The 13,500-nt window shown below is 41.1% G+C and overlaps 1 protein-coding gene across 3 annotated transcripts in view; it reads right to left on the reverse strand.

Moving 5' to 3' along the window:
* Nucleotides 1-8,540, reverse strand: part of MAP4K3 (mitogen-activated protein kinase kinase kinase kinase 3) — a 181,715-nt gene extending 173,175 nt beyond the window's left edge. For 2 of the 3 annotated variants that reach the window (XM_012450642.2, XM_012450641.2), the window contains exon 1: nucleotides 8,135-8,540. In XM_012450642.2, the coding sequence (XP_012306065.2) occupies nucleotides 8,135-8,230 (96 nt within the window). In that variant the 5' untranslated portion in view covers nucleotides 8,231-8,540. The remainder of the gene's footprint in view (nucleotides 1-8,134) is intronic. The other variant, XR_002478564.2, reaches the window with a different exon arrangement.
* Between the last annotated feature and the right edge of the window lie 4,960 nt (nucleotides 8,541-13,500).

Consider the following 13,500-nt stretch of genomic DNA (forward strand, 5'->3'; position numbering starts at 1 on the left):
AACCCTGTCTCTACTAAGAATACAAAAATTAGCCAGGTGTGGTGGCACATGCCTGTAATCTCAGCTACTCGGGAGGCTGAGACAGGGGAATTGCTTGTATCTGGGAGGTGGAGGTTGCAGTGAGCCAAGATTGCATCACTGCACTCCAGCCTAGGCAACAGTGCAAGACTGCATCTGGAAAAAAATAAAATAAATAAAAGGACATATTCTCAGGGTTTAAAATGAATATGATTAAGCCAAAGGAAGTCAGAAACCATTAGTACAGTGAGAATTTTCATAAAAACTGAAAATATGGCTAATTTTATAATTACTATGCAACCTTGGAGTTTTCCATAATTATGTTTCACCATGATATTAGTAGGAAAAGCCAGGGAAAACATTTATGAATTAAAATAAAGCAACATACTGATGAGATAAAGATCATCTAAATAAATGTAAAGATATACCATCTTGATAGATCAGAAGATTCAGTGCATTTGAGATCTCAATTCTCCACTAAGTGACAGATCCCACATAATCCCAGCAGACTGTGTATATGATAAAATATCACAAAATTATATACAAAGATATAAAAAAATGAATACATGCAAAAACTGATGAAATCTGACTAAGGTTTAGTTAATTGTATTGCCAATTAATTTCCTTATTTTGATAATGCACTGTAGGTATATAAAGATATCACCATTGGGGAAGCTGGGTGTGGGGTATGTGAGACCTCTTTTACTCTTTCTGCAATGAATTTACAATTACTTATCTCAAAACTTAAAACAAAATCCCAGTAGGCTTATATATTTAACTTGAAAAGCTGATTCAAAAATTGGTATGGAAAAGCAAAGGACCTAGAATAGATAAAACCATTTTGAAAAGGTAGAACAGAATCAGAGGACTCACTCTGCCTAATTTCAAGACTTTCTATAAAGCTACAGTAAACAAGACAATGAGGTATTGGTGAAAGTACAGATATACAGCTCAAAAGAACAAGAGTCTAGAATACACTCACATGTGTACTGTCAAGTGATTTTCATCAAGAGTGCTGAGGCAATTCATTCATGATTCATTTATACAAAATTCTAAAAGAGCTTTCATGGTGACAGAAATGGGAACAGTAATTGTGGGTGGGTGGTATTTATGACTGGCTGGGAAGGGGCATGTATTAATCTGTTCTCATGCTGCTAATAAAGACATACACAAGACTGGGTAACTTATAATGGAAAGAGGTTTAATTGACTCTCAATCCCACTGGCTGGGGAGGCCTTACAATCATGGTGTAGGTTAGCATACAGGCAAACGAAGAGAAGATCCTTTGAGCAAGGGAAGGTAGATGATTTATAGAGAAAGAACTTTTATAATCTCAACTTTCTAAGAACTTAAACAAAATAAATGTCTTATTTGAACATATCTAAATTTATGGTCAAATTTAAAAATCTTCTACAGAGTTTAAGGGCTAAGGTAGGCAGTACATTACTACATCAGGAAACCAAACCTATAATCAGGTCAAGGCAGTTGAAACTCAGAAACGTGGCATCTTCCAGAACAAAAAAAGACTGTAAAAAAAATAAAAAAACTAAAGCAGAAAAGAAACACAATTTCTGTACATATAAAGGTGGTATGAAAAAATAAATAAAAATAAAACATGATTTTATCTCTTGAATTGAATGCCTTTTTTGTATTGGTGAAGAAAGTCCTCTTCCTAAAAGGGCTTTGTATTAAAAAATAATACTAATTAAAAAATAAGTCATATATGATAGCCTACTGATAGATTCACTAGTCAGTCACTAGGGGTCTTTAGTTCAAAATGACAGAGTATCTTCACATGCGTATAACAGTCATGAACATTGCTTAATATGCTAAAGACACATTAAGCCTACCAATTTTAGATTTAAGACATAATAATCCATTACATTTAACCCATTCAGTATCCACTATTGCCAGCACTCTAAGTCAAGCCCAATGCCACCTCCTCTGCAAGGCCTGCTCTGATTTCTCCCAGTCAGAAACAACCATCTCCTTTCTCTAAATTCACACAGTTACGGTTTGTTCCTCTCATGTTGGTTCATTTATTCATTCCACAAACATGCATTAAGAATTTAATGTGGGTCAGCTACTGGTGATACAGCAATGAACAAAGCCAAATCACCAGTTTCCTGGATATACACTCTAGTGGGGAGAGACAAGCAATAAACAAATAAACACGTGGTGATACATGCCATAATGAAAAGGTAAAGAGCCAAACTGAATTTTTTGTGAAGCTAACAAAAGTTAAAGTTCAGGCCCCTTCACTTGCACGGCCCTCTGTGAATGCTGAGAGTTGCTGGGACACGTAGAGTATTCCAGGTGGAGACGGAGCCAGAAGGCATCTTTTTGTGAGCATATCTGATTAAACGCCTAAAGAAATCTCAGAAGAAAAGAACCTAAGGTTATAGTATTTTGTTGGGATATCTTTTCTCATTCTAAAGATTCACTTTCATACCTTTTTAAAAAAATTCTAGTTTGTTTTTTTAATGAGGGTCCTCAAAACTGCATAAACTTCAGGTCCCATAAACCTGGATCCATCCTTGATTTATATCCTTGAAATTGGTGGGAAAAGTGCTGTTTTTTGTAGGGTGGTAAGGAACAGCCTCGTTAAAAGGTGGCATTTGAGCTGAGACTTTAAAGGAAGAAGCAAACCAAACAGATACTGGGGGAGAAGAGATTTTAGGCAGAGACAGCAAGCTAAAAACCCTGAGGCAGAGCATGAGGAACAGAGTAGGTTAGAAGGACAGTAGTAGAAGAAATATATAATAACAAATACTACTAGACACTAACAGCAATTAACAATGACTACACTATTATGTGTCAGGTACTGTCCTAAGCACTTCTCTAAGCAACTCCATTTTACAACTGAGGAAACTGAGACAGAGAGGGATTAAGTAATTGGCCCAAGGACAAAGAACTAGTGGGTGGTGAAACCAGGCAGCCTGGCTCCAGAACCATGTTCTCAAATCACTATGCTGTGCTACAGAGAGGCCAGTTGTGCAATTACGGAGTATCTAGAGAATCTCTCAGACAGTAAGAGATTTACTATGATATAAATGAGAAAACCAACAAGATTTTGATCTCAAACCATGATAGCTAATAGCAGGTACACATTTTATGTTCCCTGTAATACCAAGTACCAAGTCTTGTCACTTCTGCTACTCTACTCACAGTTCCTAACACACTTCCTCTCATACTACACAGCTCAATGTATGGTGGCTGTTCAATGTACTCTCATGAGAGAACTAAATATTTATTCTCAATACAAAATGATGCATTAGATACGTTTCACAAATAAATACATATACAGATCAAAGGTTGGAGGTAAGTACCTCCTTTAGGAAATCAGATCTGTATCAAAGTCAGATAACCTGTTTGTTTGCTTTTCAAACATTCTAGCAAAATTACTCCATTGTCACTTTTCATCTCAAACAGCTACTGATGATAGGAAATTCTACTTTAATCAACTTTAAATGATCTTTCTGAAGTTTAGGGCCATTTCTTCTGGTCTCTCTAGATTCTATCCTAAATAGAAGTAAATAAAAGTAAGCATAACCCCAAATAACAATGTTTGAGCTTCCTTCAAATGTTCTTTTCTAAATGCTTAAGGTCTTCATCAGTTAGGTTTAAGAACTGAGTTTTCCAGAAAGGTTCTCACAAATGCTGATTATAATGGAAGAATTAGTCTTTGATAATATTAAGTAGAACACCTTGAAAAACGCCTAATTACAAATAAACTAACACGTAATTCTCTAAATGCATACAAATTGGTTTCCTGATTTTATTGCCCAATCCTCACCTTTTTTCCTGCCAGCTTTCACAGACACTTAAATCTGTTTACATAGACTACCACATGAATGCTACCTGGAAGCTTAGCAACACTGCAGCCTGTGCTTCAGAGCCAACAGCTTCCAAACACACATAGATAAAACAAATCAGTATCAACCTTTCAAAGCATGTTCTTCAAGACACTAAGACTAAGGACAAGCAATACGTATTAAAGAGAAAAAGAATCTCATAGTTTTTCTCATCAAGGGCCTATGATGGTAATACTACCTCTAAAACAAAACAGCTCTGACAGGTTGATTCCACAAGGTCACAGAGCTAATAAATACCAGATTGTCCACATCCTCATTCAGTGCCTTTTAACTACACCATGCCACCTTAAGTACAATAAATATGTTATTACACTGAGTAGGAAACTGTTTTCAAAATAAAAATCTCCACCAACCTTCCAAGAATGACTATAATCAGGTCTCTTATTATTAAAGCAAAGTTTACCAGGTTTCTTTACCATAGGACTTCTCAGTCTTTAACCTACTTATAGTATGGCTTTTCCTGAAGCACCCCAACCACACTTTAGAAAAATGCCTGTGTACAGAATTTGGCTAATGCCTAAAAAGTCCAGTCCAGAAGTCACTAAAGATGACTGTAAGGCTTAAAGCCTAGAATCTTTGTGTTTGTAGTCTTGGATACACAGGCTAGGAATCGTTCACAGAGACCAGACTAAAACCATAAGACTAGGTAAGATATCTCCTTAGATACCATATTAAGACGATTCCTTCAAAACCTCTTTTGCCTTATCCTACCTCCAGCTTTACTATCTCCTGCTTCTTTCTAGCAATGTATCTAGAAAAACATAAGGACATAAAGACTTAAAGGGTGGTAATAATAAAAATTAAGTTGGAAAACTGCCTGAGAAAAGATGGCACAATGCATGTGAAAATCATATTAAATGTTGATCATGTGATCTATTATAATAGAACTATCTAATTTCCCCAAGAAAACTTTTTCAAACGGCAAAGCCTATGGATTTTTTCTTTTCATTTTTTTTTTGGATCATGAAGCTCTTAAGAATGCAATGAATACCATAAGCCATCTCCACAGAAAAACACAAATACATATAACATTAAGCCTATTAACTTCAGAGCACTTTATGGGCCTCCTGAGGCCCAACCAAAGAGCTCTAGTTGTCAGCTCTTAGGTCCCTAGGTAATCCAAGCTGCAGACACTTCATGACAGATAAAGCCTGCAGTTACAGGACACTTACAAGATATGACTTTTTTTAGACAGTGCAGATGAGATGTATAGAAGCATTGGCCTGAAAAAAATAAAAATAACTTAATTACTGAGTAAAATTTGAGTCATTTATCCAAGACCAAAAGCAGAAGGGCCTCAGATGGTACCTCCACAACAAAACAGCTCTGAGAGGTTGATTCCACAAGGTCACAGAGCTAATAAATCCCAGATTGTCCACATCCTCATTCAGTGCCTTTTAACTACACCATGCCACCTTAAGTACATGTTATTACACTAAGTAGGAAACCGTTTTCAAAATAAAAATCTCCAACCTTCCAAGAATGACTATAATCGGATCTCTTATTTATGTAATCCAATCATTCCATTTTCACCACCTAAATGCTGACAAATTAAGGAACATATATATATATATATATATATATATGCTTTTGAAAACCAATGTACTTCTCTAATGCAATTAATTTGTATAAGAAAAATCTAAAACAGCAAACAAATAACAAAAATATGTAACTTTATAGCATAAACTTGATTATAAACAAAAATACAAATAAAAGGGGGATCTGATGCCAAAAACTACATGAAGTTTCTCTGCTTTGGTCACTGGTATTGGAAGAGTCTGGCAGGCAGGGACCAAGCATCTTTTTATCTGATATCTACTTGGCAGATGACAAAAACAGTGAGGCCTGGCAGTACAGCAGGACTTAAGTATTCCAACTACTACTTAAAGATCTACACTAACTCAGAATGTGGCTACAACTCAAATGCTAAACTGTGTGCCTCAGTTTTTCCACTGAAAATGTAATACATTATCTGCCCATCTCTTGTCTTTAGAGAAGCAGTACTGTCTATTAGTTAAGAATACAGTCTCTAACTGGTTCAAATTTTGGCTTTACCACCTACCAACTTTGGTAAGTTAATCTCCTTGTGCCTCAGTTTATTCAACTGCAAAATGTAGTTAACAACAGTACCTATCTCACAGGTTTGCTGTTTAGAAAAATCTTCAGTGCCTGGTAAGTAATAAGCATTCCATAAAAAACAGCTAGTATTATCATTATTTTAAATGAATGAAAAGATTCATCAACTTACTATACTTCTATTACATAGGAAATTACAGGCCCTAATTTTTTTATTTTTTAATCATGTGACTTAACTACTGTTTTTTTTAATATAGTTAAGTACACAGCCAATTATTCCTGCAAAAAATTTACTGTATACCCTGCCACCTAAAACTTATACATTCATCAAGTTTTAGTTAACTTTTCATCAGAATATAAGTGAACTTGCCCAACCAGCCATAAGCGACTTGCATTCATCCACTTCTACTTTCACAGTCATCACCATATGCCTTAACACCATTATTCTTACCTTGACTATCACAATGGCCTCCCAACTGCTCTTCCCCTCCATTCCATTCTTCATGCTGTAGTAGGGTGATCTTTTAAAAACCTAAATCTAATTTCACTCCCCTGCTTAAAAACCTGCAGTGGTACCCAACTGTCCTAAAGAAGTCCAATCTCTTAATGAGAACTGAGAGGTCTGCAAGATCTAGGGCCATCCTTCCTCTCTGGATACTCAGACTATACAGACCTTCTTTCAAACCCGGCCTCAGAGCCTTCACGTATCATGCTCCCCTATCTGGCATAATGCTCTTTCCCCAGTACACCTCGGATCTCAGCTAAAAGGCGATGAGCCTCTGACACCCCAAACAGAATCAGGTCCTATTACATGCTCTCATAACTCTGATCCTTACACTCTTCTCCTCTGCAGCACAAAATAAAACTGCAATCAGATAAATATTTAAATGGCTGTTTAATATTGTCCTTGTCCAATAAAACAGAAACCCCTAGTAAGATTTGGAACCAAGTCTATCGTTTACTAAAACCCAAATGCTTACTTGCCCAATATCTCATACATTGTAGGTGTGCTCAATATACCTGCCTAGTCGAAAAAGTGATGAGATCCATGATAGGGAAAAGCAAATCATCCACAAAACGAGACTAAAGCAGAACATTAGCTGCACTGGATTAAATATGTAAGTTAACATAGGCATTATACTGAAGAGTAAAAACCTATTGCTTAAATATGGGCAAAATAAAGTTAAGACTAAACTTTCCAATGCAAAATTAAGTTTCTTTGTGCATCCTCAGGTGTTATGTGAAACAGGAGGAGTTCAACTTCAGTTACCAGTAAGAAGATACACAACTAAATCAAGACTGCTGCCACATTTGGCATCAACCTCCTCTCTTCTTGGCAGTAACTGCGAGGCCAAGAGTTGAGTTGGCCAGGGAAGAGTGATTTATCCTCCCACATTTAGAAGTGGTCCCTCTACAACAGGCATGCTGTAATGCTAATGGACTTTGAATTCTAACCTTGTCAAACAAGTACCTTCCCTAAGTATTCAAATCACTTTTTAAAAAAACAACTTTAAATGGCATCGCAGTGCAATTCGACTTAGAGAAAACAAAGTTGCTTTTTCAAAAAAAAAGAAAGAAAGAAAGAAAGAAAGCTTTTACACACATAAAAAGTCATTACTTGGAAAATCAGAAGAAACTGATAGGAGGATGATAAGACGCTAAACGCTGAGAGCTGTCGATGGAGGATGGAGGTCGCCCAACATAGTATAATAACTACCACCAAGGCCTGGTGAGCAGCAGCTCCCAACCTAGAGCTGACAATCCCAGGTCCTTGTGAAGCAGGCAGGTTTGACAACGCCAGATCCCTGCTGTCCGGTTCGTCGCGCTGACCCTGCCAATGCAACAAATGCCCCAGACCCTCTCTGCACTGTGATGAGCAGTGGCCCGCTCTCGTTCTGCCCTTCCCTGGAAATGCGCGCAAGAGAGGAGGTGGCAAAAAATCACGTCCACCGGAGGGCTCAGGTAAGGGCTGGGGAGGTCTCAGGGTAACACATTTGGCCCTTTGTTCACCAAGGCAGCAGAGCCCTCGGCGTCCGCGGCTCCTCCTCCCCCACTTCTCCCAGGCGCCAGCGTCTCCCGAGGACAGGCAGCGCGGGCTCGGGCGCCCAGGCTTGGCGGCGGGTCGGGACCCCACGGCCTCGGCGGCGCGCGGCCCCTGCCTTTACCTTGTAGACGTCGCCGTAGGTGCCGCTGCCGATGCGCTGAATCAGCTCGAAGTCCTCCTGCGGGTTCCGGCGGGACAGATCGAAGCCGGGGTTCATGGCGGGCCCCAAGTGCCCCCAGCCTCCCTCCCGGGCAGGTGAGGGGGGGCGCGCTCAGGGGGCCACACGGAGAGAGGGCGCCGCGGCCGGCCCCCGGCTCCCCCGGCGGTCACAATCGCCCGGCTTCACGCTGCTGCGGCCGCCGCCGCCGCCGCTGCCGCCGCTCCCCTCACGCCGCTGCGGACGACGACGAACGGCCTAACCGTCCCCGCCCCTCGCAGCCCGCCGCCGCGCCGAACTCGGTCACACCCACAAGGAGAAGGGAACCATCGCAGCCCCTCGCTCGGGGTGAAACTCCAACATGGCTTCCGCTTTCGCCGCTCCTCCCCCTCCCCTTACTCCGGCTCGTCCAACCTCCTCCCACTTTTCCCGACTCCCGCCCGACTGCGCAGCCGCGATCCCGGAGGGAGCGCTCCAGGCCTGGCGCGCACCCGACCGGTGCGCGTTCCGGCTCCGGGCGCCTGCCTGGCCGGGCCGGCGGCGGAGCAGTTTGGGACTCCAAAGACCTCGGCTTTCCTGCGGACCCGTGCGCAGCCGCTGCCGCCAGACTCTTGAGAAGGTTTGCCTGGCCCAGGGACCGTGGTTGGGACCGGCAGAAAGTGGCTTCTTTTCGTTTCTGATTCCCCTAACTACAAAGTTGGATCTTGCTCTATCTGGTCCTAGTTCCAAGCAGATAGCATAGTGGTCATTTACGAGACAGCCAGTGTCCCGAACTTTATTATTATTACTTCAGAAGCAGCAAAACATAGGATACCACCGAGTGCTACAGCCTTTCTGGGATTGCAGGGAGGGGGTCACTAAACACACCGTGAGGAAAGCCCCCAGGAAAAGTGAGCTGTGCTTGCTCCTGTCCCCGACACTCGGACTCTTGGAGTTGGCCTGCCAGGGTGCAAAGGAGGGCAGGCCAGGAGGGCAGCCAGGGAGGCGTGTGTAGTAGGCAGCGCATGGAAGCTCCAGGGGAACACGCGGAACAGCTGCCCACCATCCCGCGTGGGAGGCAGGCAGAGCGCAGAACTAAAGCAGTGATTGACCTCCCTCTTTGAAGAGGGTTGAATTATCAAAGACGGGCTGGGACTGCACCGGCTGTCAAACAACCCTGCAAAGAAGGGGTGGAGGGTGAAGGGTGGACTAGATCCATTACCGCACCTAAAATATAAACACGTGACGATCCGGAAGCTCTTTAGCGGTGACCTTACCTACCCAAAGCTCCACCCTGCTTAAGACACAGATTGAGTATCTTATCTCTAAACTCTGTGGACTCCAGCTCTGATTGTTAATACTTGCCCAAGAAAGCTTGAGGGTAATGGAAGGTTATCTTTCTATTCCCAATAGACATTTTTAAGAGCTTTAATCAATTAGGGGATGGCCACATTGGATTTTTGCTTCAGAAAAGCTTTCCTAATCCCCTTAGGTACCACACCTTCTAACCACTAACATTCCCTAATACCTCGTGGCTCCTGAGAAACTAGGTCTCATCAAACCTGTTAAGGATAAGTATAATCAAATAATAGTAGAGCAGACTACTTAGAGTTAACTGCTTCATACTTTTAAAAAAATCTTTTCAATCCTTTCCTTATAGCAAAATTTTGTATTTACTAAATTCTCAAATTGTTTACTTTGAGTATCTGTTGACTAAATTGATGTTTGAAAATGGTTATCTCTTCAACTATACAAGTAGCCTTTGTTCCTCAGTAATTTTTGATTATTAAATTTTAAAGCATCAGTAATATGAAAATATCACTTAAATTATTGCCTTAGGAGTACCTATCATTGAATATCTTCTAGATGGATCTACCTTCAGGCTCTGGTATCTTGAGAAATTCCTGACTATAAACGGTATTCCATAGCTAAGGATCTTGCTTTTGCCTGTTTAAGGTACTAGCCCAGGAGCCAGACTGCAGGCCTTCCTTCTGTTTTGTCCACATTTGGAGAACTGTTTGACGTCTTTAGGCCAAATAGGATTGAGATAAGCAGACCTGACAAACTGACCCAAATGGGAACCAGGTCTGCTCTTTTTCTTTGCCCTTTTTTTTTTTTTTTTTTTTTGAGATGGAGTTTTGCTTTTGTCACTCAGGCTGGAGTGCAATGGTATGATCTTGGCTCACCGCAACCTCCGCCTCCCAGGTTCAAGTGATTCTCCTGCCTCAGCCTCCTGGGATTACAGGCTTGTGCCACCATGCCCAGCTAATTTTTGTATTTTTAGTAGAGACGGGGTTTCTCCATGTTGACCAGGATGGTCTTGATCTCTTGACCTTGTGATCCGCCCGCCTCAGCCTTCCAAAGTGCTGGGATTACAGGTGTGAGCTACCGCGCTTGGCTGCCTCTCTGCCTTTTTAATGCTCAGGACTGAATGCTGCACAAGAAAGTTCTAATGATTTCAGTGTTTTGTTTGCTGAGATTATCATCTGTGCAAATAACTTTGCATTTGCATCACTAATAGACTTCTTTCAAAAGGAAAAGACATTTCAGTAGGGCTGGAACAGGCTTTAAAGTTTTGTCTGTTCCATTTTGTCAGGGCCACAGTAGTCCTTTTGAGAAGAGATGAATCGTCATGTAAGAGCCTGATCTGCCATGTGGGTTACCACATAAGTAAAAAGGCTTTTGCAATTAACTGCTCACAAAGAAAATATTTTGTTCTTTGTAATATATGCATGTGGCCAATTCCAGTGCCTTTTCCCCCTATTCTAACAATCCTCAATTTTGCTAGAAGTAACGCTAATGATCGCACTTTCCTAGAATCAGAGAATGAGCTTCCCTCTTCTATGATTAGAATCATTCTTAGAAGTCATCTAATCTTTTTAACTCAGGAACTGTTTCTACAGCATCTCTGCTGGATTTACTGCTGCTTGAATACTTTCAATAAAAGGTGACTCATTGCTTCCCAAAACAACCCACCTCGTTGTGATACACTGCTAGTGAATGATCATAATAACTAAGAGAAAAGTAGTAATTTCTAACATTACTAAGTGCTTACAATATGCCAGGAATGGAGCCAAGTATTTTTCATGTATATTTCATTTAATTCACACAACAACCTGATGGCACAGGTAATATTATCTCCACTTTATGGGGCACAGACAGATTAAGCCGATCAAGGTAACACAGAAGGCTCAAATTTGAACTAAGGCAGTATGACACCAAGGCCAGACTCTTAGCCACTAGTCTATACTCTGCTTATATACAATATACTTTTTAAAAACGTCTCTTATGGTGGCCGGGCGTGGTGGCTCATGCCTGTAATCGCAGCACTTTGGGAGGCCGAGGTGGGCGGATCATGAGGTCAAGAGATCAAGACCATCCTGGCCAACATGGTGAAACCCCGTCTCTATTTAAAAAAAAAAAAAAATTAGCTGGGCATGGTGGCGTGCGCCTGTAGTCCCAGCTACTCGGGAGGCTGAGGCAGGAGAATTGCTTGAACCCGAGAGGCGGAGGTTGCAGTGAGCTGAGATCACACCACTGCACTCCAGCCTGGTGCCTGGTGACAGAGCAAGACTCTGTCTCAAAAAACAAACAAACAAACAAAAAACTTCTCTTATGGTAAGCCAACATCTGCCTCCCTGTAATGTATTTAGGGCAATGCTTATTAGATTCTGGTGGTATTGAATACAGACAAGAAGTCACAATGCCTGCCCTTAAGGATTTTGCAGTCTCATAAAATAGTGTGAGAAGTACAGAGATGGGGCATTAATGCAAACAGAGGAAGATTTAGGAGTGACCCTAAAGCTGAACCTTGAAGAACGCATAGGAGTTAGCCAGACAGATGATGGAAAGTGGTACATGCCAGGCTGGCCACTCAGTGCCTTAAAGCACCTACCCATTTAAGCGTCACACAGCAAGGAACACAAAAAGGCGAAGATAGGCAGCAGTCCCCACCTGCCAGCGTATCCGGGCCATCCTTCTGTTGGCCCATCCTCCATGGGTTTCTGACTTAAGAACTTCTTGATCTCCTGCACAGAATCCCAATTTCACCCTCAGGACTTCTTGTCTGACAACTCACTGGAGTCCCTTCTTTGGCCTATTAACCTCAGCACTCCTCGTTTAACATAACCACCACTCACATTTTCAGTACATCAGCTGCTCTGGAAACAAGATACTGAGCAAGCCTAAGCTCAAAAAAACACTACAAGCAGGACATCCACCAGAAGATTAGATGACTTCTAAGAATGCTTCTAATCATAGAAGAGGGAAGCTCTTTCTGATTCTAGGAAAGTATGATCATTAGTGTTACTTCTAGCAAAACTGAGGATTCTTAGAATGGAGGAAAATCACACAGAGACATATATGTGAAATAATATAGCACATACAACAGACAATTGTGCCTAAATTCTAAAGACAGAGGGAGATGGTGGCAATGGGGCTAAAAAAATCAGATTTCTTTTTTTTAATTAAAAAATTTTTATTTATGGCCAGGTCTAGTGGCTCATGCCTGTAATCCCAAAATTTTGGGACGCCAAGACAGGCAGATCACCTGATGTCAGGAGTTCGAGACCAGCCTGGCCAACATGGTGAAACCCCACCTCTACTAAAAAAAATACAAAAATTAGCCAGGAGTGATAGTGCATGCCTGTAACTATTCGGGAGGCTGAGGCATGAGAATCACTTGAACCTGGGAGGCAGAGGTTGCAGTAAGCTGAGATTGCACCACTGCACTCCAGCCTGAGTGACAGAGTGAGACTCTGTCTCAAAAAAAAATGTATTTATGTATTTCATTTCTCCCCAGCTTTATTGAGGCATAACTGACAAAAATTGAATGTATTTACAGTGTACAATGTGATGTTTTGATATATGGGTATGTTTTGAAATCATTACCACAGACCAGCTGGAAAAATTTACTTACAAAATTCAAACATGCTTAAGAAAAATTTATACTTTTTTAAAAAAGTCAGAAGCTGGCTTGTGAAGAGCTTGTTTTCAGGTGGGTTATTGTGTGTTTAAGCTGCAGAGAGCTCCAAAAGATTATACAGCCAACCTAGTACAGCTCTGAACTGGGCTACGTAGGTTTAAATCTTTTCTCTGTTCCATTACTGAAAAACCTTGAGAAGTTACTTAAAACTATGACTTTTGATTAATCAAAAAGAAAATACATGGAAAAGTAGTGCTGGGCACTACAGTAACCCCATAGAATATTAATTACTATTATTTTGAGTGTTCTAAAGACATTCTAATGATGCAAGTCTTAACGATGTCAGTTCTAAAGATGACAGCCATGGAGATGGAGATGAAGATATGATTTAGGAAGCAATTGCTATAACATATATAAGAGACTCTGA

Source organism: Aotus nancymaae, unplaced genomic scaffold (assembly GCF_030222135.1).
Source record: "Aotus nancymaae isolate 86718 unplaced genomic scaffold, 86718_ANA_hifiasm-v0.15.2.pri h1tg000057l, whole genome shotgun sequence".
Lineage (NCBI taxonomy): Eukaryota > Metazoa > Chordata > Mammalia > Primates > Aotidae > Aotus > Aotus nancymaae.